Source organism: Saccostrea cucullata, unplaced genomic scaffold (assembly GCF_032062105.1).
Source record: "Saccostrea cucullata isolate Sc308-1 unplaced genomic scaffold, CSIRO_AGI_Scuc_v1 ctg107, whole genome shotgun sequence".
Taxonomy (NCBI): Eukaryota; Metazoa; Mollusca; class Bivalvia; order Ostreida; family Ostreidae; genus Saccostrea; species Saccostrea cuccullata.
Genome location: NW_026928317.1, coordinates 38,567 through 64,767, shown reverse-complemented (window position 1 = coordinate 64,767; position 26,201 = coordinate 38,567). Strand labels below are relative to the sequence as shown.

General features: G+C 34.1%; 1 protein-coding gene and 1 long non-coding RNA gene across 2 annotated transcripts; both read right to left on the bottom strand.

The window, feature by feature from the left end:
* Positions 1 to 583: 583 nt before the first annotated feature.
* Positions 584 to 26,181, bottom strand: LOC134277190 (uncharacterized). The gene is made up of 27 exons (XM_062759517.1): positions 26,160 to 26,181; positions 25,223 to 25,357; positions 24,846 to 25,033; positions 24,521 to 24,628; positions 24,171 to 24,222; positions 23,986 to 24,075; positions 23,308 to 23,761; positions 23,140 to 23,199; positions 22,911 to 22,942; positions 22,221 to 22,446; positions 21,637 to 21,764; positions 21,010 to 21,314; positions 19,204 to 19,297; positions 18,750 to 18,765; positions 11,513 to 11,687; positions 6,770 to 6,863; positions 6,302 to 6,448; positions 5,335 to 5,395; positions 4,576 to 4,710; positions 3,967 to 4,445; positions 3,132 to 3,806; positions 2,845 to 2,991; positions 2,580 to 2,639; positions 1,835 to 2,478; positions 1,563 to 1,715; positions 1,380 to 1,452; positions 584 to 1,029 (listed from the first exon to the last, which is right to left on the bottom strand). Exons 1-27 carry the CDS (start codon positions 26,170 to 26,172, stop codon positions 599 to 601), a joined length of 5,175 nt encoding a protein of 1,724 aa, XP_062615501.1. The 5' UTR covers positions 26,173 to 26,181; the 3' UTR covers positions 584 to 598.
* LOC134277177 (uncharacterized) lies at positions 16,426 to 16,995 on the bottom strand. The gene is made up of 2 exons (XR_009994204.1): positions 16,923 to 16,995; positions 16,426 to 16,617 (listed from the first exon to the last, which is right to left on the bottom strand). It is a non-coding gene; the product is annotated as an uncharacterized LOC134277177 (long non-coding RNA).
* Positions 26,182 to 26,201: the final 20 nt, after the last annotated feature.

Here is a 26,201-nt window from a genome sequence, read left to right as displayed (position 1 = left end):
TGCAAGAGTACCAGGAATGTTTTTTTGAAAGAGCTAACAAATAAACCAGAACAAGAGATGTTTGTAAAACACTTATGCCCCTCCCCAAAATAATTGGAATTTTGTAAGTCCAAGGGGAATAACTTTATCTAAAATGGCTCAAGTGTACCCAAACCAGGAAATTGATGTATATGTTTTTATAAATCTGTATAACAAATTTCATTTCAATATGTGCAACCTCTGCAAAGAAAATGAATGGAAACTGCAAATAATTGGAATTTTTTAAGTCCAAGGGGCATAACTCTGTAAAAAAGGCTACCTAGATATTCTTATAATAAATCTGTAAACCATATTTCATTTCAATATGTGCAACCTCTGCAAAGAAAATGAATGGAAACTGATGGTGGACCAACAGACAGACTGACCTACAGACAGCAGCAAAGCAATATGCCCTCCCTTCTTTGAAAGGGGGCATAAAAAAAAAGACAAGCACTAAAATATTTCTTACATGCAACTACCCATTTCTGTCACTGATGGATCTACCAGGTACATATACAAACTTAAGATAGAATTTAATTTCTTCAAGTACAACCTCCTAGAGAGTATTTTATTTAATTGTTCAATTCATCAAGAAGACGGATAAACACGATTCTATGATTAGTCCATACAGAAGCACAGATACAAGGAAACAGGCTGACCATTGAGTGACCTGTTCCACCGTCAGTTGTGCACCAGTCATCACCACATAAACCAGGCTAAATAGAGTCGTGGCTAACAGAAAAATGGCAAAGAGAGACATCCAGTACCCTGACAGTGGTTTGCGGTTCTCTTTGGTCATATCCCATTCAAGTTCGTACAAGATTTTGGGTGTTAGTGTCTTGTCCACGGAATCTTCTGTGAGCATCAGAGCAGATTCCATCAGAGTTTGGAAAGCCTCTAAGGTGAAATGGTTGTGATATTTCCATGATGTGTGGAAGAAAGTTGAGGACAGTTTTCTGTGGATCTTTATGCTTTCCAAAAATTTCAGGTATCGTTGAAGTGGAACCAAATCTGAAATGAATGCACCGACTTTATCATGTTTAGGGTAGATAGAGAAATTTACACAATGATTTTAACACTAAGTTCACAATGTATCGATCAATTTTCCTTGAAAATGAACTCATTATAAGTGAATAAAGTTAATGGAGCACACTTCTAATAGATACATGTAGTAAGGTTATTGGTCCACACTATGATTGCATGCAGATAAATATGTAACAAATCATGAAATATTTTAGAGTCTTCTCAATAACAGTATTTAAGTTTTTGAAATCATTGTGATTTTTATATTCAGTGTTTGGCTATATACATGTAGTGACAATGTAGATTAATGATCAGAACCAGTACTTTTAAAGCATTACCTTTTTTGAGTTCTTTTATATCTGCAAGTTCCATATCTGTTTCATCTCTGTCAACAGTAATGACAACACTGTCCTGTAAGAGATATTTCTTAACTTCTCATTTTCTGTCAAATTGACTGTAGTTTCTTTCAGATATTAAGTCAGGATATCACCCTGCTTCTTGTCTTGATGTAAAAGAAGTACCTTTATGGCTTGTTTCAACATTTCTTCATGTTGTAATTCCTGCAGCATGCTGGATACAAGGAAGCTTCCCCTACGCTGTAGAAGTTCTTCGTAGATCACTCTGGGGGTCAAAGTCTCGAGAGTTTTCCTCAAAGACACAAATGTCCTGTTCATCTAATGAATAGAGTAATTTCTACATGGTGACAGTCAAGAATGAAATCAGAACACTATATATAAAAGGAAAAAGCACTACATTAGTATGTACCAGTACACATATTTGCTGTTTGCATTACCTTAATTTCAATTTCACTTTCGAAATCTTGCTGGCATTCTTTAGAGGAAACAAAGGAAAATGCAGTTAAGTCTAAATTCCTCTCTATTTCTATAATCAGTATCCTTCTGACCATCTGCTGCATATACTGGAAATCAGCTTCATTCTGTAGAATGTCACACAACTTCAGGACCCCGTTCTGGTCTAAACTTTCTGCATACTTCAAGAGGAGAACTTCTGCAAGTAGTCCACTGTAGATCATCTCCTGTTCTAGCCCCTCCCGGTGCCATTTTCTGTACAGCCTGGATCTGACTTCTGCTAGATTTGTTTCATCATCAGGTAACAAAACCCCACTGTTACATATCTTTTTTAACCTTCTCAGTATTGTCCGTTTGATGCAGAATTCCAGATAAACGTTTTCAGGAACTTGATGTTCTGATGTCACTTCCTGTTCTGCTTCTTCAATGATGTCACAACACAGACTGTAGACTGCATGATCCTTGGCAATGTCTCCTTCTATAACATTCTGAATAGCACTTTTTAGGGAATAAGGCTTAGACAGATATTGCCTGGTGTGCAGGCACACTGGTGTTTGATAAATTGTTTCACAAGCTGACTGAATGACCTTGAAGATGAAGGATTCCATAGGCTTCTCCAAATTTTTAACTTCAATATAAAGTATCAAATATAGAAGGATAAAAAACAGTACCACTGATGAAAGGATCAGAGAAACAATTTAACAGAAACAATGACCTATAGCTACATACCTGGATTTTCATGATATCTGCTGGACACAACTGCATGTTGTTTGTCACGCTCACACATCCCTTCAATATACATATGTATATTTTAACTTCTTTATTGTCAAGTTAAAAAGCTAAGTAAATTTTCAATAAGAACATTTAATTGTGAATTCTTAAGTTTCCTCTCTGGTTCTTTGTAACTTTAAAATGAAATAAATTGAGCAGTTCATACCAGCTATATGTATTTCTTTTTACTGGGGATATAACTATACTTTTAACAGACACATACCTGAATAACTAAGAAGTTCTTCACAAATCATTAAAACCATCCCTGTGGAGAGGTTAGAATGCACTGCCACTCTCTCTATGACAAGGTTCATCATGCTTAAAATGACACTTCTCTGTTGATCTTCAGTAAGAAAAACTATTTCCTCACCTACGAGAAAAGATTTAATTTTATATCATATTTCAGAATTATATACCATAAATCATGCTTGATAATAATATCAAAATGTTCCTAAGATGTGATATAATATAACCAAAAATATCGTTTAAAATGCATGTTAATTCCAATACCTTTTGAATTGTTTATTCCACATTTAAGGCGAGGTAGTAATTCTTCCTTTAAGACAAAGTACAGCACCTCCAAACATTTTTGCACACACTCAATGGTTTCACTGTACTTCTTCCTTAAAGTAGCATCCTCAGCTTCATGGAAAGCTCTTCTCACAAAAGTCACAATATTTTGTGCTACTTGTCTGGCAGTCATCTCTGGTGAAGATATTAGAAGCTCCACAGAATTAGACTTGGGTTTATCTACCTCAATTTTGCTCAGAGGTTTGCAAGAGGTAATGGAGACTTTATTTTGTGATTTTTCATGAAGAATGTCAGAGACCTTTATCAAAGTTTCTTCCTCAGAGCTTGGCTTTTGAAGTGAAGAAGTCTTTGCTAAAATCACTTCCTCAAGGTGAGGCTTTTGAAGTGAAGAAGACTTTTTCAAACCCTTTTCCATAGTAGTTGGCCTTTGGAGTGAAGTTGTCTTTATCAAGATTTCTTCATCAGTCTCAGTCTTTTGGAGTGAAGGTGTCTTCATCAGATTTTCTTCTTCAGTACTGGATTTTTGAAGAGAAGAGCTTGACAAGTGATAAAATTTCAGGCTGCTTGATTCAGCATCTCTGTCTGATAGAATAGATTGGAAACTAGGATCCTCAGAGTTACCATGTGATGACAAAGGCTTGCCCATGGACACATCTGATGGGAGATTATTTAAAAAAGTATCATCCTGTGATTCAGTTACAGTAAAAGCACTGTGAAAGTCAGGATAGTTTGTTTGGCTCATCTCAGTATCCTTGCTTACAGAGGCAATGGAGTGAAACTTATCTGAGAATGACTTGTACTGAGATTCATTTGCTGTCATAATACATGTGAAATTGATCGGAAAAATATTTGTACCGTGATTGATTCACTGTTGAAACATTGGACAACACATTGCTCTTTTGGTTTACAGCCTGCCTATCTTCTGGAATATTTATGTTCAACACTACGTTGTCTTCTCTCCAATTCTCATGAAGTGATTTTCTGTATTCCCCAATCTTTTCTCTGGACCCTGATCTGACAAGATGCAGAAACAGTTTCATAAATCCCAGCACTGGAATAGAATACACTGTAACAAGACAGGCATAGCCAATGGCAAATAGCACATTATTGTCTTTTTTCTGGGGAGTTACAATAAAAAACACTAAAGTCGCTAAGGCCAGAACGGAAAGGACCCAACAAACGAAAAGGACATGTATCCTGGTGGTGTAGGCACCATATCTAATGGGTGTGGTCAAAGGAGATAGCCACATGTGGTACATCATCAGCAACTGCCAATAATGACCAAAAGTTCTTCTGAAATAAAAATGATTTTAATTTACTAGAAAAAATACAGTGCATTAAATATCATTGAAGTACTTTAGCTTGGTACCTGTATAGCTATATATCTTTATCAATCAGTTTGTAACTTATTGAACCAGTTTACCTTTTATTCGATGTAATGCTTTGGTTTTCTCCTCCAGCAGCATGTGAAATACCTTGGTCTATATCTGTAATGCTGTGATGGACTTTCCATCTTTTTCCACTTGCTACATGCATCACTGTCACATCATCAGGAGTCCTGTAAAGACAATTATCAAAGTCTTTCCAGATGTAGATGGAAAATAATTATTTGGGAATTAGTAGTCTTTTTTATCACATGTTTGTTATAACCTTTATCCCATGGATATCATTCATTACAGATTTTTTTTTCCATTTCCTGCTGCTGCAGTCTGACTACAGCCAGCCCCTTAGTATTTTACTTCATTGTACATCAGAGCTGTGATGCATAGTGGGTTTTTTTTGTGTGAAAGTGATGACCGTACATCAAGTCATATACATGTATATAAAAACAGTGTAAAACATTAAGTTATACAAAAATATATAATAAAAAGAATCTCCCAAAATTTGTGGTTGAATATGATTTTTATCCAACTCGATGTGTGTTTTTTATCCCCTTACCAGGATTTGGGGATAAAAACACACACGCACACACACCCTCACACACACACACACAACTTCTTTGAAAAAAAATCATATCCAACCACAAATTATAGGAGATCTTAAATATATATAATCCCTGAGGGTAACAAACTAATATTGTAATAGAAAGCATTGCAGTATGAGAGATCATGCAAACATTCATGGATTGTAAGCTATAAATTCAAACTAGCAATATTTGTGGCAATATATATGTTTTAATTACCATGTACTTTTTTTATTCTTGACTATTATGAAGTTAACAACATCCATTTCTCCGATGTTATCTGTAAAATAAAAAAAATATTATCAGTATTTCTATTTTCAATTTTAGATACTAAGTAAATATATATTCAATTGCAAAAGAGAATATTTGTAATCACTCTATCATTAATTTAAAATATAAAGGCATGTAATCTGACCTACAAAAATTATAGTCTCTCTATATTGTTCCATTATTTTTATTTTATATGTGTAATATTTCAACTTTTCTTAAACACATGAATTTGATATTCTTAAGACTTCAATCAAATTAAAATTAGCATAATCCTTTAATGACAAAGCGTAATAAGGACTTTTGGAATAGATCTTGTTTTATTTAGCTTTTTAAAACTAAGGAATTAATTTTCAAAAATATACAACTGTGTATTTAAGGAATGAATACCATCTTGATGGTAAACCTGGTAATTTTTCCTTACCAAATTTAAGAGGGTGAAGCAGAAATATTTGGGAAAAAGGCTTTATTTAATAAAGGAAGCTCTAACAAATTTAATTTTCATTCATTTAATGTAAGAAAAAACGATTATTGTACAAACAAAATGACTTCAATTTGTACAAAATTTGAATGTAACGTCAAGTGGATTAATACATTTCTGACGCAAGTCATTGTGACGTAGGCAACCCATTTTATACAGTATAAAATAATTTTTTATCCAATCAAATACAGCGTTACAACCAGAATTAAATTATTTACATTTATTCTCATGATAAATTTTCCAATTGTGATGATCTGTTAAAGCACAACCCATTAATAAAATGGAAATGAGGATTTTTAGAATACTAGCTATAGAGCTGGGGCATTATGGTTTCATAGTTTATTTTTGGTCCATTTTGGTTTAAGACTAAATTAAGTCTTCAATATAAATTGGATAAATCCATAGTGCTACAGTTCTTCAGCATTTAAGAATACATACCTGACACTTTTAATAAGAAAATATCTCTGCAACCTCTTTGAAAAAGAAATCTTCCAGAATAAAAAACATCAACGGGATAATATGGACTGGAGCTCTTTCTTCCAACCAACTGAATGTAAACTCTTGCCAAAGCATTACAACTACTACCTATAGAACAAAAACATGATTTTAAGAAAGAAATCTGCATGTATTTGCTTTAGGACCTAATTCAATTCAAAGAACTTTTTTTGTATAACCCCCTCAAAGGCAGCAAGAGCAGGGAACAGAACTGGTTCAAAATAAAATGTTTTCCTTTTAAAAATTTACTTCTAGCTTCACATAAATTCACATAAATTCAAAATTAAATCATTCAATCATGAAATGCTGCAAGTTTTTGCTGTTTGATAATATTAATCAGGCTTTTCATAGATGCTTTTGGGGAATGAAATAAAGAAGACTTTGGAGCTTTATAATTTATATTTTTCTTACCAAGTTTTAGTGATGTCTTTATTTCCAGCAGGTATTTATGTAGTAGGTGCTCATCATGAAATGTTTCATTTGGAGGAATGACCAAAATGCATGCCTACAGAAGAATTAACATTAAGGTATTCAATGTATAATGAAGGGATTTTGAAAAAAATTGAATAATTTTAAATGAGATAAAATGCATTTCTAGATAAGGCCAAAAAAATAATAGTCTTGTTTCCTGCTACCAGCCAGAAAAAAATAGGGTAGGTAGGTAGGAAAATTATTTTATTTTTTAATTTTATTTTATTTTTTCCAACGGTATTTTTGGGGATATGAACCTAAGTACTACAAAACCAAATTGAACATGTCATAGATAAGGTCAATATCATCTTTTAAAATGTCTTTTGATGCACAACTCAAGTGGAATTTTATGAAAGTCAGAGGGTGCGTTCAGAGTATTTCCATTGGTACCATCACCTGTTTGCCAATGGCAACAATTTGTACCGTTGGTACCATTGGGCCCATATTTACTCTGAACGGTTTTTTGGGTACAATTGGTAGGAATCTCACCAATGTTAACAATGGTACCATTGGTTACCATTGGCTTATTATTTAGAAGAAAATGTCCAACGAAGAAAATATAATAATTGCTTCATGCATCATTTTACAACAAGAGAGTATGTTTAGAAATACTTTTTTTAGTTCAATGAAGTACTTCTCCCTTCCAGATTATTTTCTCCTACAAAACTTGCGTAGATCTTCAGATGAAATGACTAGAGTGAGGCATTACTATGAGGTTACTATACCCTCGTATACACTTGATGAATTTAAAACCCATTTTCGTTTTTCCAGGGACACATTTGAGAGTACGTGCCAGAGATTATCAACAGTTAACGCTTACAACAATCAAAAGGGCCCTGCCCCTAACCTTGAAAAAGAACTGTTGATGTTTTTGTGGTACTTAGGAAACCTTGAGAGTTTTCGATCTATGGCTGATAGGTTTGGTACATCTAAAGGAAGTTTTCACGCTAGTGTTACTAGAGTATCCTCCTCCTTGATAAGTGTTATGGCAGAAGTAATTAGATGGCCTTTATCACAAGCAGAACTAAATGAAACATGTCAAAAATTTGGAGAAAACTGTCAATTTCAAAATGTTGTGGGTGCTTTGGATGGCAGTCACATTCCGATAAAGGCCCCCAAACACCAGCCACAGGCCTACTACAATAGAAAGAAATTTTACTCTGTGGTGCTTCTGGCATGCTGCAATTCCAAAATGGAATTTACCTATGTTTGGACAGGAAATCCTGGAAGCACGCATGATGCAACAGTAATGCGAATGTCAGATCTTTTTCAAAAGAGTGATGAAAAGATTCCTGTTGGCTATGTCATATTGGGGGATTCAGCCTTTCCAATACTTCAGTGGCTCATAACACCTTTTCGGAATTTTGGCAACCTAACTGAGCAACAACGAAAATTTAATAAGGAGCACAGCCGTAGCAGACAAGTCATCGAAAGATCGTTTGGCTTATTAAAGTGTCGGTTTAGGAGACTTTTGCGATTTGAGTCTTCAAAAATTAAAATCATAGTAGAGTCTATACTTGCTGCTTGTGTTTTACATAACTTATGTATTTCAGACACAGACTTTATCGAAGTACCAGATGAATTTGAAGCTTGTTTTGACATGCCACCTGCCCATGACGGTCATCAACTCCAAGGAATTCAAACCAGACAACAGATGATGAACCAGTTGATATGAACTATCAATAACATTTTCTACAATTAGTAGACTGTTGACTTTGTTCAATACTTTAATATTATTTTAATATTCCATGTTCAATGCAAATATTCAGAACATTAAACATTTTCTTAAACAACTTTATTCATTTTTAAAATAAAAAAAATATACAATTTCTTTGTATAGCTGAAAATAAATACAATTTCTTTGTATAGCTAAATATAAATAAAAAGAGTTTTAAATGTTTAAATTCAAAACATGAAAGACATCTTAATTAGTGTATCTCAGGATGTCAAAATAATAACAACTTATCCAAAGAAGAGGATGCTTACTTTAACCCTGACTAGTGTTTTCACTTGTGCAGTGATAAGGACTTATAACTGTACTCTAATTAGTTTTGTTAATATTCGTCAAGTTATACAGACAAAAAATTTGTAATGTGTGGTGTTGTGTACTCAGTCCCTATTTGCCCAATTTTTCAATTAATTTTGTCAAGAGTTCTTTATTGCTATTCTGCATATTTTCCATTATGTCGAAGAATTTTTTATCTCTCTCCTCAAAGTATTCTCTCATCTCGTCAATTTTTCTTTTCTTTGTCTTACATGTAGCTGTAGGAACAGGGGTTGATGGTCTTGAAGTTGAAGCACTGCTGGTGCTTGTATCATCATCTCTCTCAAGTTCATCTGACTCACGGTCAGGATCATCTTTTCTCAAACCAAAAGAGCTACAAAGAAATAATGGTTTGAACGATGGGTCCCCATCCAGTATACTCTGCATTTCAGTTTCGTACTTAAATGGTTTAGGGGTTTTATTTCCAGTTTTCTTGCATTCGGACAAAAATTTTCTATAGCCTCTTTTTAATGTGTAGAACTTCTCACGACATTGACTGGCAGACGGGGGATTTACTTCATTTTTGGACAGCTCTTTTGATAGTCCCGCCCATATCTTTTTGTTTACAGAAAAAGAATCTGGTGCAACTTTTTTCTTTTCCTCTAATATATTTAGGAGTTTTCTGGTTGTTGTCAGTTTCCATTCATATCTTGATTTTGATCCTGACTCTTCCCAATCACTATTGTCATCTTGGTGCATGGGGAATTCTGTTTCACTCGGAGGGACAAGATCTGAGGCTTGATCACTCGGATGAACAAGATCTGAGGTGCTGGCTTGATCACGCGGAAGAACACGATCTGAGGTGCTGGCTTGATCACGCGGAAGAACACGATCTGAGGTGCTGGCTTGACAGGATGAGGAGCTACTTTCACTATTATCCTGCGTTTCATCATTTCGGAATAATACTTGTGGAATGACTACTTCTCCATCAATACAATCAATAAATATTGGATCCTTCGGGGGGTCAGGAGGTAGTAATTTCTCTAATTGATTAGATACCACATCAAGATCTAGTAATTTTAATAAAAGAAAAAATGTTAATTAATGAATTACCATAAGATCATAAAACCTTAAGTTCTATCAGCATTTTTGATTTGTTCAATGCAACAAGCTGAACATAACTCAGTATTATTAATTTTTCATATACTAGGCCTAAAAAGATAATATTTGTATCGTTTATGTGACTATGGTGAGAAAAATAAACGGGTAAGCATGTTAAGACTATATTTTTGAGACAGATTTCTAAATAATTTTTTAATTAAAAATTGGCGAAAACTGTTTTATTTGTATACATCAGAAATAAATGAATGTTTTTGAACATATTTCATTAATATCAGGGTAAAGTATCAATTAAGATTTACTATGATTAAAACATTGTCATATTTCTACCAAAAAATTTCCAACCTATCCGGGTATTCCCGATATATATAATTTGTTTAAGGAACTGGGAATGAGTTTAAAATGGTTTTTATTCCTTATATGATTATATATATTTGTTTAAGTAAGCAGTGCAAAGCGCCGCTCACATAGACTAACGTGTAAGAACAGAGGAAATTCCGAATGAAATCTGTTCATTCGTCAACGGTCACTTTATAAGACTATATATCAGAAAGTGTGCATACTTACTGTCAGATATATGCTGAATGTTTGAAGCCTTTGTTAATATACGGTAATTTTTTCCTGCAACAACGAGGTTTAAAGGAAAAAGTTGAGATAAAAAATCTGTCGCTTTAAGCACATATGCCATACCCGCCATTTTTCGTGACGTCATAAAAAAAGTTACCATCGCTAACAGAGCTCTAGTTCGTCTGCAGAAAAATCTACCTATGGTAAATTTTTTCGGCAAACTTTGGTACCAATGGCATACCAATGGTAAAAAATTCTACCAATGGTAACTTTTGTCAGCCAACGGTAGTACTCTGAACGCACCCTATATTTTAAACATATAGTTCATGTAATACAACTTGAGTATATATATTTTTTCTCACTTTTGAGACATGAAATTCCTAAAATTTTGAATTTTTCCCACAAAAGCTCAAAAAAACTTTAGGGTCGGGTGCAAAAAAACAGGGTAGGTCGGGTAGCAGGAAACAAGACTATTTTTTATTTTGGCCTAACTATAAAAGTGAAATGTAATCACAGGTGCTTGAGGACAGGACACCCCCCCCCCCTTGATATAGACCCCTGGGTCTTTTCAACTTGTTTCTCATGATTTATCTTTCATTGACATACATATACCAACAATTCGAAAAATTACCTAAAACAAATGATTTATAAAATCTACCCTCCATTCTATATATAAAGTTAGAGTGGGGTAGAATTTTTTTTATAAAAAGTAAATTTTCTGAATTGATAGGATAGATTATATCACAAATGTGTCATCCATATATATTTTATGTGGAAAAAAGTCTAAAAGGCCAGGGGGGGGGGATGGGGGATTTCCTGTCCTCAAGCACCTGTGAATGTAATAAATTTGTAAAAAAAAAAATAAATAAATAAAAATCAAAAAGGTACATACATATTTATAAACCATGATTTCTTTTTACATATCAATACATGTATTTATAAACCAACACCAAATACATGTACCTGTGATGTGACTGTCAGACCATGGTCGTGATTTTAGCTTACAATATTACCTCATTTCTCCTTGATATGGACGCAATAACCAATACCAGGAAGTATATCAAAGCAATTCCTCCGCAAATATAGTAAATAAATTGGTTGTTTGAATTATTCTGGGGCCATAGATGAACAATAGGAGGTGCAAAAAATACAGAAAAATTCATTTTTGATCTAACCGCGCCCGATGCACTCTTTGGTCAGGATCTTTCGGACGCTTGATTCAAGTTGAATACGTAGGTGCGGATCATTATTGATTCTCAGAGGCGTAGTTATTTTTTCTTTATTTTTTTTTACTTATATGCCATAATAAAAAAAAGTGTGGATCTAGAGATGTATGAATGTGTCCATGTTGTGTGTTATTTAATTTCTGTGTAAAAGTTGAACGGGAGCCATGCCGTAATTATTTTGCTGATAGCTGCAGATCTGTAACCGTTTTGCACACATTTGATAATCAGGTATAGAACAATAGGTGTGAAGTGTGTTTTGATAGCAATTATATATAGTCTGATTTTTGGTTTGGATTTACCTGGATTTACCTGTGAATACCTGATGTAGCTTAATGTATTCTTAATAGAATAAATTATTTCTTAATGAAGTCCAATTTCTTTAAAAAAAGGAATACTTTTCAATCTTGATATAATTCTAAATGAATTAAAGATATAACAAATAATAAAGAAGTGACGATCCATGATTGCTGCTGATCCAAGCTGGTAAAATTTCAATTATTATAATTTTGTGTCTTTCAATTGTTAGTAAATTGTAAATAACTTTGTATTTATTCTCTTATTTTTTCACTATAAGTTCACCTTTCACCTACTTACTAAGTATGGTATAGACTATAGCAATTAAGTAATTATCTCACCTGGTCAAATTCCTGTTTTGCACTCATTTTTTAATTACCTGTATAATTCAAATGTGTGCAAAACGGGAACAAACCTGTTTTATATATTTGTCTTTGACCATAACGCTGCAGATTCCAATGCAAAAAAAGGTGCAATTTACGGCGCAAGATTTTTTGCGCACTTTTGGGGAGAATTTCTCCACTTTCTAGCATTAGTCAATCAACTAACTTTCACTCCCTAATTCTAAAGACATTTTGTAGCCAGTATGTATATTTTATCCACCTCACAACCATTTATAGAACTTTGTCTCTACAGGCAATAAACTCGCTTGAAGTGAATTTTCAGCAATCTAACAAAACATTTTAATCAAGCGAGTTTATCACTTGTAGAGACGACTATAAAGGGTTGGGAGATGGATAAAATATACAAATTGGTTAAATAATGTGCTTAGTATTGGGAGTGAAAAGTAGTTAATTGACCGATGCTGGAAAATGGAGAAAATCTCCCCAAAAGTGCGCAAAATATTGCGCCGTAAATTGCACCTTTTTAGCATTATGGGATCTGTAGCGTTATGGTTAAAGACACATATATGAAACCATAACGCTACAGATCTGCAGCTATTTTGCTGATAGATAGTAACGTAATACTATATAAGTTTTAAAAAGTACCCCAAAAGATGTTTGTTCCATCTCAATAATACTAGTAACGTCTGATACCCCCTCCCCTCTTTTTGCTTTCAAAGAATTTTGATACGTGTAGTGCGACCCAGTCCCAACTGAAAATGCTTGATTGTGCCCCCCCCCCCTCTCCACGCCATTTCCACATATTCAATACACTACTATAAAGTGAAATATTTGTGCATTCTGGAGCAAGGTATTCTTTGCTGCGGTGTGGAGGAAATAATAAAGCACTCAAATTGATATGTTACCTATAAAATTCTTTGTTTTATTTGAGCAATGTGTATTTTTATTAAATCTGTTGAACATCCTCGCAATCATGCCAGGGATATTGACGTTTTTCACAGGCCGGGGGGGGGGGGGGGGGGGGCACAGCCCTACAGCCGAGAAGCACTGTAAATTACTACAATTTCCTTGAAAAAAAGGCCGTCAGACGTTTTAATTGAGGTAGCACAAAGATAAAGTAGCTATGCTTTCAATAGTATTTTAATAATCGGCAGAATAATTGGGGAGGGTGGGGGGGTGCTCCCCAGGTTCATACTGCCACGTTTCCTACCAATTGTTAATCCATTATTTACACACAGAATTGTCGACCGATTTTCCCATTATTTCTCGGTCATGACAAGGAGCACACGGCGGGTATGACCAGTCAGCAAGGGATGCTCACTCCTCCATGACACCTGACCCCACCTCAGATATTTTAGGGATCCGAGTTTGCTCTGCTCCTGATTTGTATTGTCAAATGGACTTTTGAGCTTGAGTACTGTTCGTTATTTCCATATATTTCATCTATTTACTTGTTTGCAATTGCTCCCGTTAGTTACTTACTAGTCATGTTCGAGTTAAACAAATTAAATAATAATTCTTGACAGACACTATTAGTGAACACATCTCACTCCCTCTCAAACGACTTCTCTTTGTACAGAAAACAAAAATAAAAGTAATTCTATTTTAGCAAAGACCCCCCCCCTGAACCTCCTGTCTGGTACCTTTGGTCCACACATTTTATGATTTGACAGAGGCACCCTTGCTCAACAATACCATGCACTTCATTTATCTCCTAAATACCAAGGAGCTGAGCTTTTCAAAGAATCAATGCAATTTCACTATATAAATCAAAAGAGGCCCACCAGAAAGCCTGACCCGGAAATTCACAAGTTTGAAAGAAACACCCTTATTCATCGTAACTATATACTTCATTTGTTTGCTTAATACACAGGAGCAGAAAAGAAGATTTTTAAAGTCACTATATAATCAATAGCCCTTATTCATGTGTACAACTACATTATATTGTTTTCTTTATTTATTATTCATTCATTCATACATTCACTTATAATACCCTTTGATACAGAGAAGCATGGAATATTTACAAAAGTGGACAAGTGGAAATACATATTAAATAATGTGTCCATCAAGTCTTAAGTTTAGCACACAAGCAAAATGATCAAAACATTAAATGTCCTGAAAAAGGATGCAAAAAAGGTAAAATTTTAAAAGTAACAGTAATAATGAAAGAATCCTGTAATGATAATGTAAGCAGACATGTATAAATATGTGTAATTAATTTTCTTAGAGATCAAAAATCATTCATTAAAATATTTAAGAATGCTCATGAAAAATGTCTGTTTCTGTGGATTATGGAGGTCCAAAAGTTAAGCAACAAACACTCTGCAAATGTAATGGCAGAAAAAAAGTGATTACAGAAATTACATTTTAAATTTAATACAGTTTGTCGGTTTGTTTATGAATTTTACTTGCATACACAAGAATATTTGAAACATTTTATAATTACTGTATAGGGGATTAATTTCACGGGTTGTAATTTTCACAGTTTTCTCTCATCAGACACGATCGCGGTTTCTTGAATTCGCGGAATTCTTATGTTATAGAAGTTACCTCCCTTGTCTATAATTGTTTAATCCATACCATAGCTACATGTAAACGACATTTATCAGCGTTGTGTCTTTATTTCAGGAACAACAGGGTACGTTAATACAAAATAGACTTAATAAATAATTGACGATTAATTAAATCAGGTGCAGTTATCAAAAGTCCTTGACTATAAACGTTAAATGACTTTTTTGTATGCGCTATTACAATGAGTGCATGTGCATCCCGAAATCTTCAAAACGCGGCAAAAAAAAAAAAAAACAAAAAAACAAAAAAAAACACTGGACGGTAATAAATGTGTTTATGTAGGTCGACGAAATAGTATCCTTCCAAATCTTCAGTAAGTTCGATAGTTATTTGAATGATTTTTTTTTAAATCAAAATATATTATAAAAATTATAATATTCATGATAATGCAGGTAACAAAAACGCCGTACGAGGTAACATTAGTTACGCACGGGTAATCAAAACTGTTTTGATTGATGAAACATATAGCGTTGGGTATTAAAAAGCTTTTTATCAAATACAGGTTATTATCTGTTGATGTAAGCGTGCTAATTAAAATAATTGAATGACAAGCACTACTCGTAATTACTGAAATGACCATGTACTGTGGTACATGTATTTAAACCTATCGTAGCCTATTCTCAAATTTCCAAATAAAACATGGAGATTATTGAAAAATTATTCACTGTTTCTTGAATTCACGGATTTATTATCACCGTGAATATAGCGAATATTAACACCGCGAGTTATTTTCCCCCTATACAGTAGTCTTTCCATTTCAAAATTTTTTTGTATGCCATATTACAAACCTATTATCAATTTGTCAACAAAAAAGTATTTGTTGGATAAGTAGTGATCTATGACAAACTTATCATTATTCAAAGCTGATATTATATTTGAATGACTATTCCTATGTTCAACAACTTCCTATGTTACCCTCACAAGATTGATATGTAAATGTTCATGAACATCCCTCAAATCAAAGCACCTGCCACATTTCACTTAAATCTTTACACATCACATGCAGCTGTGAACAGGAAAAGGAAAGTCTCAACAATAACATTACAAAAAAATATACACAAATTTCATGCTACATAATCTTAATATTCTTTAATAGTTTCAATGCAGCTCAAGAATTGAAGTGAGTTCACAAAATTATAAATTGGTCACTTCTGTAAACTTGGTAAAATATTCAACCAAAGTCAAGCCAAAATATCATATAAAAAATATATCCTTAGGCCAACAGAGGTACTAAAGCATTATTATACACCAAGTATTTTATCTTCATCCTTACATATATCAAATTCAAAACATGTATTGGGATTGTCAAAGATTACAGAATTCATGCTAAAAATTAACAGTGCATTTGTACATGATCACTTCCATTTATTTCTGTAACAATTTAATTCAGTATATATACATAATCATTCATTAAACTAGTACTAAGACTAGTATGATTTTATTCTTAATATCAAATATTTTTTAAAATGCTTTATACATTTTCTTTCTGTCATAAATTAATTGCCAAGTTCAGTTTGTAATGTCAATCATTACATAACAATTAAAATCAATAAAACAGCCAAGTTCCATTTTTAAAAAGCTCAAAGAAAGAAATAACAAATTGATGCCGATTTCCTACTCCATGCTTTCTCCTTCGTTATCATCATCAACAAGGCCGGCAAACTTGTTGGCACCCGTCCAGACCTAAAAGAATTTATCATTGATTTTAATTCAAATAACGATTTTACATGAAATGAAGTAGAAAAGTGTTCTGAAACAAATTACTGAGGAAGGAAAAATTCAACATTTTACAGATTTTAACTTTTTTTCATGCCATGTAAAATTCCTGTTCTTTGTAAACTTTGCAAATACTATATACTCTAAATCTACAAATCTCTAATTTGAATTTGCAATATACATGTAGGGATGATGGTATGATAAGTTTTCAGAACTTGTGCCCTACTCCTTTGTGATTATAAATTTCAATGAAAAAAATATTCAAACCAAACCTGTTCTTTCTTTTCTTCAAATTTAGGCATGTCATCTATAGACTGGGGGATTGCCTTTTCCCTTGGAGCTCTACAGGTTAAAAAAAATTAAAGTTTAAAAATAAAGCTTTACCAAAATGAAAGAAAAAGTGAGCTAGCTCACATACCCCACGCTCCCCCAAAACTTGACGGTGAAACACATAATGAAAGGCACAGCTAGTGCACTTTAAATACATAGTATAGATCAAAAAAGGCAATAATTGCAAAAAAATCTTCACATCAAAATGTCTTGCATATGAGGACATTTAAATGTGGAATGAAGTTTCTAGATAAATAATGGAATCAAAATTTCTTAGCATTATACAAATCCAAACATTAATTTGAAGTGGTTGGGGGTAGGGGGGGGGGGGGGGTGGGGGGTGGGGGGGGTGAGAAATTTTCTTGAATAATAGGCAAAACTCTTTGGAATAAAATAATGGAATATGTCCTAAATATCTGCATAGGTTGACAAAACTATGTACAACAGTTTAAGAGGAGTGGTGCTGACAAACTGTTCATCTGTATATTCAAAATATGGCCAAAAAGTCTAAGTTGGAAAGTGTGGAAATTCCCGGAAAAATAAAGGAATCGGAATTTCCTGGTAATATGCACATCTACATATTGTGTCCTAAATATCTGCAAAGTTTAACGAAATTCTGTGCAGCGGTTTATAAGGAGTTGCGCTGACAAACTGTTCATCTCTATATTCAAGGTATGGCCAAAAACCTAAGTATTTAGTGCGGAAAGTCCCGAAAAAAATAATGGAATCGGAATTTTCTGGGAATATGCACATCTACATATTGTGTCCTAAATATCTGCAAAGTTTGACGAAATTCTGTGTAGCGGTTTATGAAGAGTTGCGCTGACAAACTGTTCATCTCTATATAAAAGGTATGGCCAAATGCCTAAGTTAAAAAGTGCGGAAAGTCCCGGAAAAAATAATGGAATCAGAATTTCCTGGTAATATGCACATCTACATATTGTGTCCTAAATACCTGCAAAGTTTGACGAAATTCTGTGCAGCGGTTTATGAGGAGTTGCGCTGACAATCTGTTCATCTCTATATTCAAGGTATGGCCAAATGCCTAAGTTAAAAAGTGCAGAAAGTCCCGGAAAAAAAAAATGGAATCGGAATTTCCTGGAAATATGCAAATCTACGCATTGTGTCCTAAATACCTGCAAAGTTTGACGAAATTCTGTGCAGCGGTTTATGAAGAGTTGCGCTGACAAACTGTTCATCTCTATATTCAAGGTATGGCCAAATGCCTAAGTTAAAAAGTGCGGAAATTCCTGGAAAAAATAAAGGAACCGGAATTTCCTGGTAATATGCATATCTACACATTGTGTCCTAAATATCTGCAAAGTTTGATGAAATTCTGTGTAGCGGTTTATGAGGAGTTGCGCTGACAAACTGTTCATCTCTGTATTCAAGGTATGGCCAAATGCCTAAGTTAAAAAGTGCGGAAATTCACGGAAAAAATAATGGAATCGGAATTTCCTGGTAATATGCATATCTACACATTGTGTCCTAAATATCTGCAAAGTTTGACGAAATTCTGTGCAGTGGTTTATGAGGAGTTGCGCTGACAAACTGTTCATCTCTGTATTCAAGGTATGGCCAAATGCCTAAGTTAAAAAGTGCATGGGGTATAATTCACGGTAAAAAATTCAAATACTTAATTTGTGGTTTTCAATATGCATATCTACACATTGTGTCCTAAATAGTCTGATAAAGTTTGACAAATTCTGTGCAGCGGTTTATGAGGAGTTGCGCTGACAAACTGTTCATCTCTGTATTCAAGGTATGGCCAACTGCCTCTCTCATCTACAAAACATAGATAAAATTGTATAATCTGTAAAATTGTTTTTAAATGCTTACTGTTCCATTTGCTACCTAGCAGCTTGCAAAATTACCATTTATTGTCAAAATTTGAAGACTAGACAATGTGCTTCACAGAAACTCCTGCTTCTATTTAATTGCAAAGTATATACAGTATATCAAATTGGGCAAGAGTGAGCCACATGTCTCATATGATTAAACTCAATATCCTGTTTTGATAAATATAACTAATTGTACCCTATCTTATCAACCCGTAACAAGTATGCTCTTCATGGGGCATATGGTAAAAAATTCAAATACTTAATTTGTGGTTTTCAGAAACATGTAGCATTCCACCCATTCAGATTGATGTACATTGTCTCTGATATGTAGGGAGGTTGACACCTTAATACCTTGTGTTAAGTAATATCATTAACACCTCACCTGGTCGTTTCAAAGGTGTGCTGTTCTTGGAGGATTCAGAAGGCTTTAGGTCTGCTGGTTTGCCTCTGCTCCAAGCGTTTGTAACTGGAGGTTCCTAAAAATATTATCAGATTAATAAATTTTTATACACTCTTCTTTAAAATTGTTTTTAAATCTTAAAAATGTTCCATTTGATTAACCAGAAGTCTCTGTCAAAATTACCATTTTGTATTATAACAAAGGATTTGAAGAGAAACCATGTGCCACCAGACCAAAACTGTAGAAGGAGTAGCGTTTTATTTAAGAAAATTATTTTTAGTAACCATGGCAACACCGTTGGGAAATCAAAAATCGATGCACATGTTATGTATCTGATTAAACTACTTGTGTGCCTGTTATATTGAAATCATAAAACTGTAGGAGTAGCGTTTGAAATGAATTTCACAGAAAATTCAATTTTTAGTAACCATGGCAACACCGTTCATCGAAATCAAAAACCGATGCACTATTTTATGTATCTTAGTGTAGTCTACTTGTGTGCCAAGTTATATTGAAATCAGATCAAAACTATAGGAGGAGTAGCATTTTAAAGGACTTTCACAGAAAATTCTTTTTTAATAACCATGTCAACACCTCATCGAAATCAAAAATCGATGCTGTTCTTGGAGGATTTTTCAGAAGGCTTTAGGTCTGCTGGTGTTCTATCTGCTCCGAAACATATTGTATCTGGAGGTTCCTAAAAATTTTAAAATATAATAAATTTTTATACAGATGTAATTCAAAGAAAATGGCATTGAATATGTAAAAAATCTGTGGCTCACAAAATGATTGTGATACCAGGAATATAAAATGCAACTCTAATTAATTCAAACATGGCACCAGGTCACACAGGTTTGTGGCATAACAAAGGACTAGCCCCAGAGAAATATTGCCACCAAGAAACAAAACTTACAAAAAAGTTAATTTTGAAATGAATTTCACAGAAAATTCTTTTTTTTAAAGTTTAATTCCATGGTAAATTTGAATTATATATAAATCAAAAATCTATAAAAGTAAATTTTAAAAAATTATCTTAGTGTTCTACTTGTGTGCCAAGTTATATACTGAAATATTTATCAAAACTGTAGGAGGAGTAGCGTTTGAAATGAATTTCACAGAAAATTCAATTTTTAGTAACCAAAATGGCAACACAGTTCATCGATATTTCAAAATCCGATGCACTGTTTTATGTATCTTAGTGTAGTCTACTTGTGTGCCAAGTTATATTGAAATCAGATCAAAACTATAGGAGGAGTAGCATTTTAAAGGACTTTCACAGAAAATTCTATTTTTAGTAACCATGTCAACACCGTTCATCGAAATCAAAAATCGATGCTCTATTTTATGTATCTTAATGAAGTCTACTTGTGTGCCAAGTTATATTGAAATCAGATCAAAACTGTAGGAGGAGTAGCGTTTTGAAAAATTGTTTACAGAGAGACGGACGGACGACGGACACCTTACTATCGCATAAGCTCTTCTGGTCTCTGACCAGTAGAGCTAAAAAACAGAGTAAGGAAAACCATAAGGGATATCAACTTTAATTTGCATGCCAACTTTAACTTACGATTACTGATTGCCCCGAACCATTTTGCTTTGTATTTGTAGAAAATGCTTCTTTAGACGCAAAAATATAATTGTCATAGAGTGATTTCAAACTGACAAATTGCAAATAAGAGATGACAAGAATAATACCAGGTAGTTAGTTTACAATATCTACTAAGACAATCACATACAATTTTTATTTCTTCTATTTTTATTTAAAAATGTCAAAATCAGTATACATACTGCTGGTGTAGGATTTGACTTAGATTCACTCTTGGCAGGGACTTGGGAATTGCTCTGTGGTGAGGACTTGGGAGGAGACTTTATGTCATCAGGAGGCGGGCCTTGTTTCTGGGCTGATTCACTTTTCCGTTTCGCCCAGGCGTTAACTGTGGGGGGAGGGGCTGGCATGAGTTTCACCGGATCCTCTCTGTGTACGGGAGACAGTGGACTCTTGGGTTCCTCCCTACTATCCTCCCCACCTGAGAACACCTCCTGCGAGTGGTTGGATTTTTCACTGTCTTTTCTGGGCCGCCCATGTGAAGGACCTAGAAAAGAATTTCTACTTTAAAAATATTCCATTAACTATTGCCTGATAAGGAACTTGTTCATGTCATTTTTTTTCTAAATTTGTTACTAATAAAACCATTTTACTCTCAAATATAAGTTGTATTCTGATAATTCTTAAACATTCACTTCTAGATATTTTTTCAATATCCCTGTCTCTATGATTTTGAATAATTCTTGAAGTGCATTTATTTTCCATACTATGAAATTGAAAAGCTATTAAACCTTCTACTCAGGTGCATTACAACACTCACCTGAGCATCACATTACAATACTCGCTGAGAATCATATTACAATACTCACCTGAGCGTCCTCCTTTGTTTGAGCTGTTGCTGCTGAGTCTCCGCTCTCGTCTGCTGCCCTCGTGTGAGTTACGTCTATTTCCATCTTGAGAATTCTCGCTATCCCTGCGAGGTCTATTATCTCTATCTCTATAATGACAAAAAGTAACACAGTGCAATAACTTACTTAAACTTGTAATCTGACTATAATAATATGATAGGCACATTATTTTGAAATATACCGTATGTCTTAAAGCCAATATATCTGTATTTTGTAAATAGGATCATTTCAAATATTAACCAGAAAAATTACTTAAGGAATAGGTACACTTTTCTTTCTTCACACATGTACATTACATTAAACAATGAAAATCAAACATCTCACTCATACATGAAGCACATAACCTTTAAGATTAGACTTAACAACATATTTATGAAATTTTAAAACAGAAAAACCTTCTCTAGAATCAGACTGTTTCTAAAAGTTTTATACAGCTTGAACTCTTTTAAGATACAAGTTTTTTGTGTCTAATTCCATGCAAAGTTATGTTAGATGTATAATGAAGAAAGTAAGTGTAGTAAGAATCATCCTGACAGGAATCTTACATGTTTCTATTTTCTTTCTCCTCCTCGGTCCTTCGAGAGTCCTCCAGCTTCTGTCTGGCCAGCCGCTCCTCGATCTCTCTCTCCCTGGCCGTCGTGTCTACAGGCTTGGCTGCTCCAAAGATGGAGGCCTTCTTTTCTGGGGCACCCTCCTCATTCTTTTTACTTTCATTTTCTACTGGTTTGGTTCTGGGCTGTAAGTTTAACCTTGGTCGCTCAGCAGGCATCTCTATATCAGAATAAAAATGTTTTTGCATTGTAAACGAACATTGTATGTGTATACAGTGGACCTTCATATCTATCCAGATGCTTCAGTATCCGGACGATTTTTCATTGGAACGAAATTTTGAAATGCTGTGTTGTCTTGTTTAATTGGTGATTCAGATATCGAACATATCCGGACAAATATGGGAACCAAAGCGTGTATATTGTATTGATATTTTGTTCTCGTTTTTTTCCATTGACTTGATGCCATTCAACTGCTGGTTCCCATTAAATACATTTTAGCAGCATTTACATCATCTATGACTTTATTACTCATCAATTATTTAAACTTGTCTCAATTTTTGGTAAATTATGCGTATAATGAATCAAAATAGTCTGTCCCTGGTTCTTTGCCATAGGATGTTTTACTGTACATGCATTAAGAAAAAGCTGGTGTAATCTTTGATACTGAATTTTTCATTCACATACCTCTAGCTTCAGGACTTCTCTGTCTGTCATGCCTGCAATGGATCAAAATTATATTACTTTACAAAATTACTTTAACTGAATTTCAGTCTGAAAGTTGAACATTATTCTTTAAAATTACTGTCATGCCAATTTAAATAATAATAATAGTCTTTTAATGAAGCTGTAATAGTAACTTTTCCTAGAGTGCGAGTTTTAAACATTTTAGTATATCATGATTAAACTACCATACCTAGGTCTGTCATAACCATCATCTCTTCTGTCATCTCTTCTAAAACCAGATCCAAATCCCCTATCTCCTAAAGAGAATACAAATTCATAAGATCAACCATCTACAACTATTTTATAAACATAATGAGATGTAAAATCTTTCCTTATAAAGATGGAAAGTCGTAGATACATGTAAATACCTCTGTCATCATATCGATCCCTGGACCTCCTGTCAAAGCCTCTATCCCCCCCTCGGTCTCCTCCATGGTCATACCCTCGGTCTCTGAATCCGCGTCCCCCATCACGATCATAACCCCTTGAGGGGCCCCTGTCATCATAATCTCTTCTGGAATTCCAGTCGTCTCGCTGGCCACCTCTATCAAACCCTCTGTCGCGGTCATATCCCCTATCTCTATCATAACCTCGTGGGCCTCTATCATCCCTGTCATATCCCCTTGGTGGGCCTCTATCATCTCTATCAAATCCCCTTGATGGGCCCCTATCATCTCTATCAAATCCCCTTGATGGGCCCCTATCATCTCTATCAAATCCTCTTGATGGGCCTCTATCCTCAAAACCTCTTCCTCCTCCCCATCTATCACCGCCACCTCTTCTGTCCTGGTATCTGTCATTCCTGTCAAAATCTGAAAAGAAAACAATAAATTATAAAATTTAAATGCAGAAAAAGTTTACTTTCTCATATACCAGGTAAATTACCATCTTGTTGGCTTAGTATAAATTCTTCATAACTTCAAATAAGCACTACTTGATCCTGTTTGCAAGAAAAAATATCTTAAACATATCTTACATTTACTAACTAGGAAAATTTCTTTGTATTTACATTATATAAAAATGAGTACACCAGTACCTGAGTCTGGTGGGGGTCCCCTTCTCCAGTCAGAGTCTGTCCTGTCAGGTCCCTCATTTCTTCTGTCTCCAAAGCCACTCTTCTGATTTTCTGTAGAGATACATACAATGCAGAAACTCTATTGAACAAATCATTTGATTCTTGCTCATAACCCTTTATTTCTTTAAAATAATACCCATGCTTACCATTTTGAGACTGTCCTGCCAAGTCAACTCGCATTTTCCTTCCCCCCATCATCTGTATGAAAGGAAATAAAATTCTTGAACTACATATGTACAAGTAATTCACAAAGAAACTACTAGGTTTCTGAAATTTTTTTCATTCAAATTTACCTATTTGAGATATTTTCTGAAAAGTCAATTATTTGTAAAACTGTTTTAAATAACCATTACCATGCTCAATCTGCATATGTGCATATCTGTATGAGAGATAATCAGAATCAAAGTAAAAATTACACGTCTCTGAAATCTAATACAATCTAACAAAATAAAATTTTTTTAATATGCTTTTACATGAATCTTCCCTATATCTTTACCTCGTCATTCATTCCCAGGGCATCGATCAATGATTGTCTGTCCTCAAACTCCACATATCCAAACCCTCTCAGTCTTCCCTGGTCTGTGGGCAATCTCACATTTACCACCTAAAATCAATCCCATAAATATTACACTGCATAACATTACACTGCATGGAATTCAAATAAGTAATAAATTATATAATATTATAGTAAATAATGTATTATCTATTTATACAAAATTTTATTCAAAAATAAAAATGGATGGGATTTGGGTGGCAGGCAGAGCCTATTTTAGCCCTCTCCCTACATGTATTAATATCTTGAAGTATTTGACTCTGCAAACCTTGAGGTTTTTGAAGAAATTTTCAATGTGCTCTTCGACTGTTTCATAGGGCAGGTTTCCAATGAAGGCTGTGTAGGGGGGCTGAGTGGGGACTCGACTGAGATCTATATCAGGACCCCGTGCTGCTTTGGGGGCAGTCGGCAACTTTGATCGGTCAATCATTGATCTATGCATGTCTATATCCAAGTCTAGAAAATTATGTTCTATGATTATCAATGCTGAAGCAATAAAAATGACCTTTCTCCTGGCATTTACAATGATTCTCAAATATGATGATATTATTTAAAATATAACTATACTTATCAAAAATTAATCCTTTTTTTAAAATTGTAATTGTACACGTAGATTGATGATCAATATTTGATTAATATACCCACCCTCTAAATCATTGGAGTCCATTTCCGCTGCCCAATCAATTTTATTGGAGGAGAATGTAGGAGCGGGGCTTCCTCCTTTGTCATCGGAAAGAAACTCTGTCAAATTGACAGTCTTTCCCTTCATCTTTTTCTTACCTGTAAAAGAAAAACCTCAAGTTCAAATTAATAAATAAAGACTGCCAGCTCTGATGTCTTATTAAATATATAATGGTATTCTTATTTTTAAAATAGGTAATTCATGTGAGAGGGTTGTAAGAGGATTTCAAGATCTTAGTCTTGATGGTAAGAAGGTAATTAACATGTAAATAACCTTGCAATAGTGCACCTATTTCAAGTATAATTAGGCAATTTTGTTACAGGTGACTGTCAAATCTCAAAAAATTGTAGGGGTAGTGTCTCGGCTTGTTTGATGTGAATTTTATAAAGTACCAATTGAAGTCAACAATTCGTTCTTTCGTTACACTACTTTAAAGTCATTAGTGTATTTTAACACTGAATATTGAGACTCATTTGAAAAAAAGCTAAAGTTTGTAAAATGTTAAAGTGGTAAACACTTTTACAATGCTATGTCACCCACTGAAATCAAAACATTTTCTTCCCAACACACCTCATCATTTTTTTTTTAAATTCTAATGGTTAAATGTGATGTTCTCACTTTCATAAACAGTATTTTTTTAATTCTAGTGAAATATTGGAAACCTAAATATTGAAATAATAGATTCCTTCGAATGTCCCTTTGGGTCAAAATTCTGGCAACCAATATAGGTCGTTCCACATGGTGTGTGATTCCGTGTTATTTGGGGAGTTCTTGTACATATGTTGCCAATATATCTTTAAAACTATGTGATATTAACTAGATAATGATAAAAAATGTATTGAAGACACGACTAATAGGGGAAATAATGACAAAACAAAATATTGCCATGCTTTCACGTACCCTGCGCCGCCATTTTTTCGCTTTCGCAATAATTGAAATACT

What these genes read in the sequence shown, in the direction of transcription:
- LOC134277190 (XM_062759517.1), bottom strand. An exon ending in AAACAAAGGAGGACGCTCAG is followed by an intron (nt 21,315 to 21,636) that starts GTGAGTATTGTA and finishes ATTCTTTTCTAG; the next exon opens with GTCCTTCACATGGGCGGCCC. An exon ending in CCATATCAAGGAGAAATGAG is followed by an intron (nt 6,864 to 11,512) that starts GTAATATTGTAA and finishes ATTCTTCTGTAG; the next exon opens with GCATGCATTTTGGTCATTCC.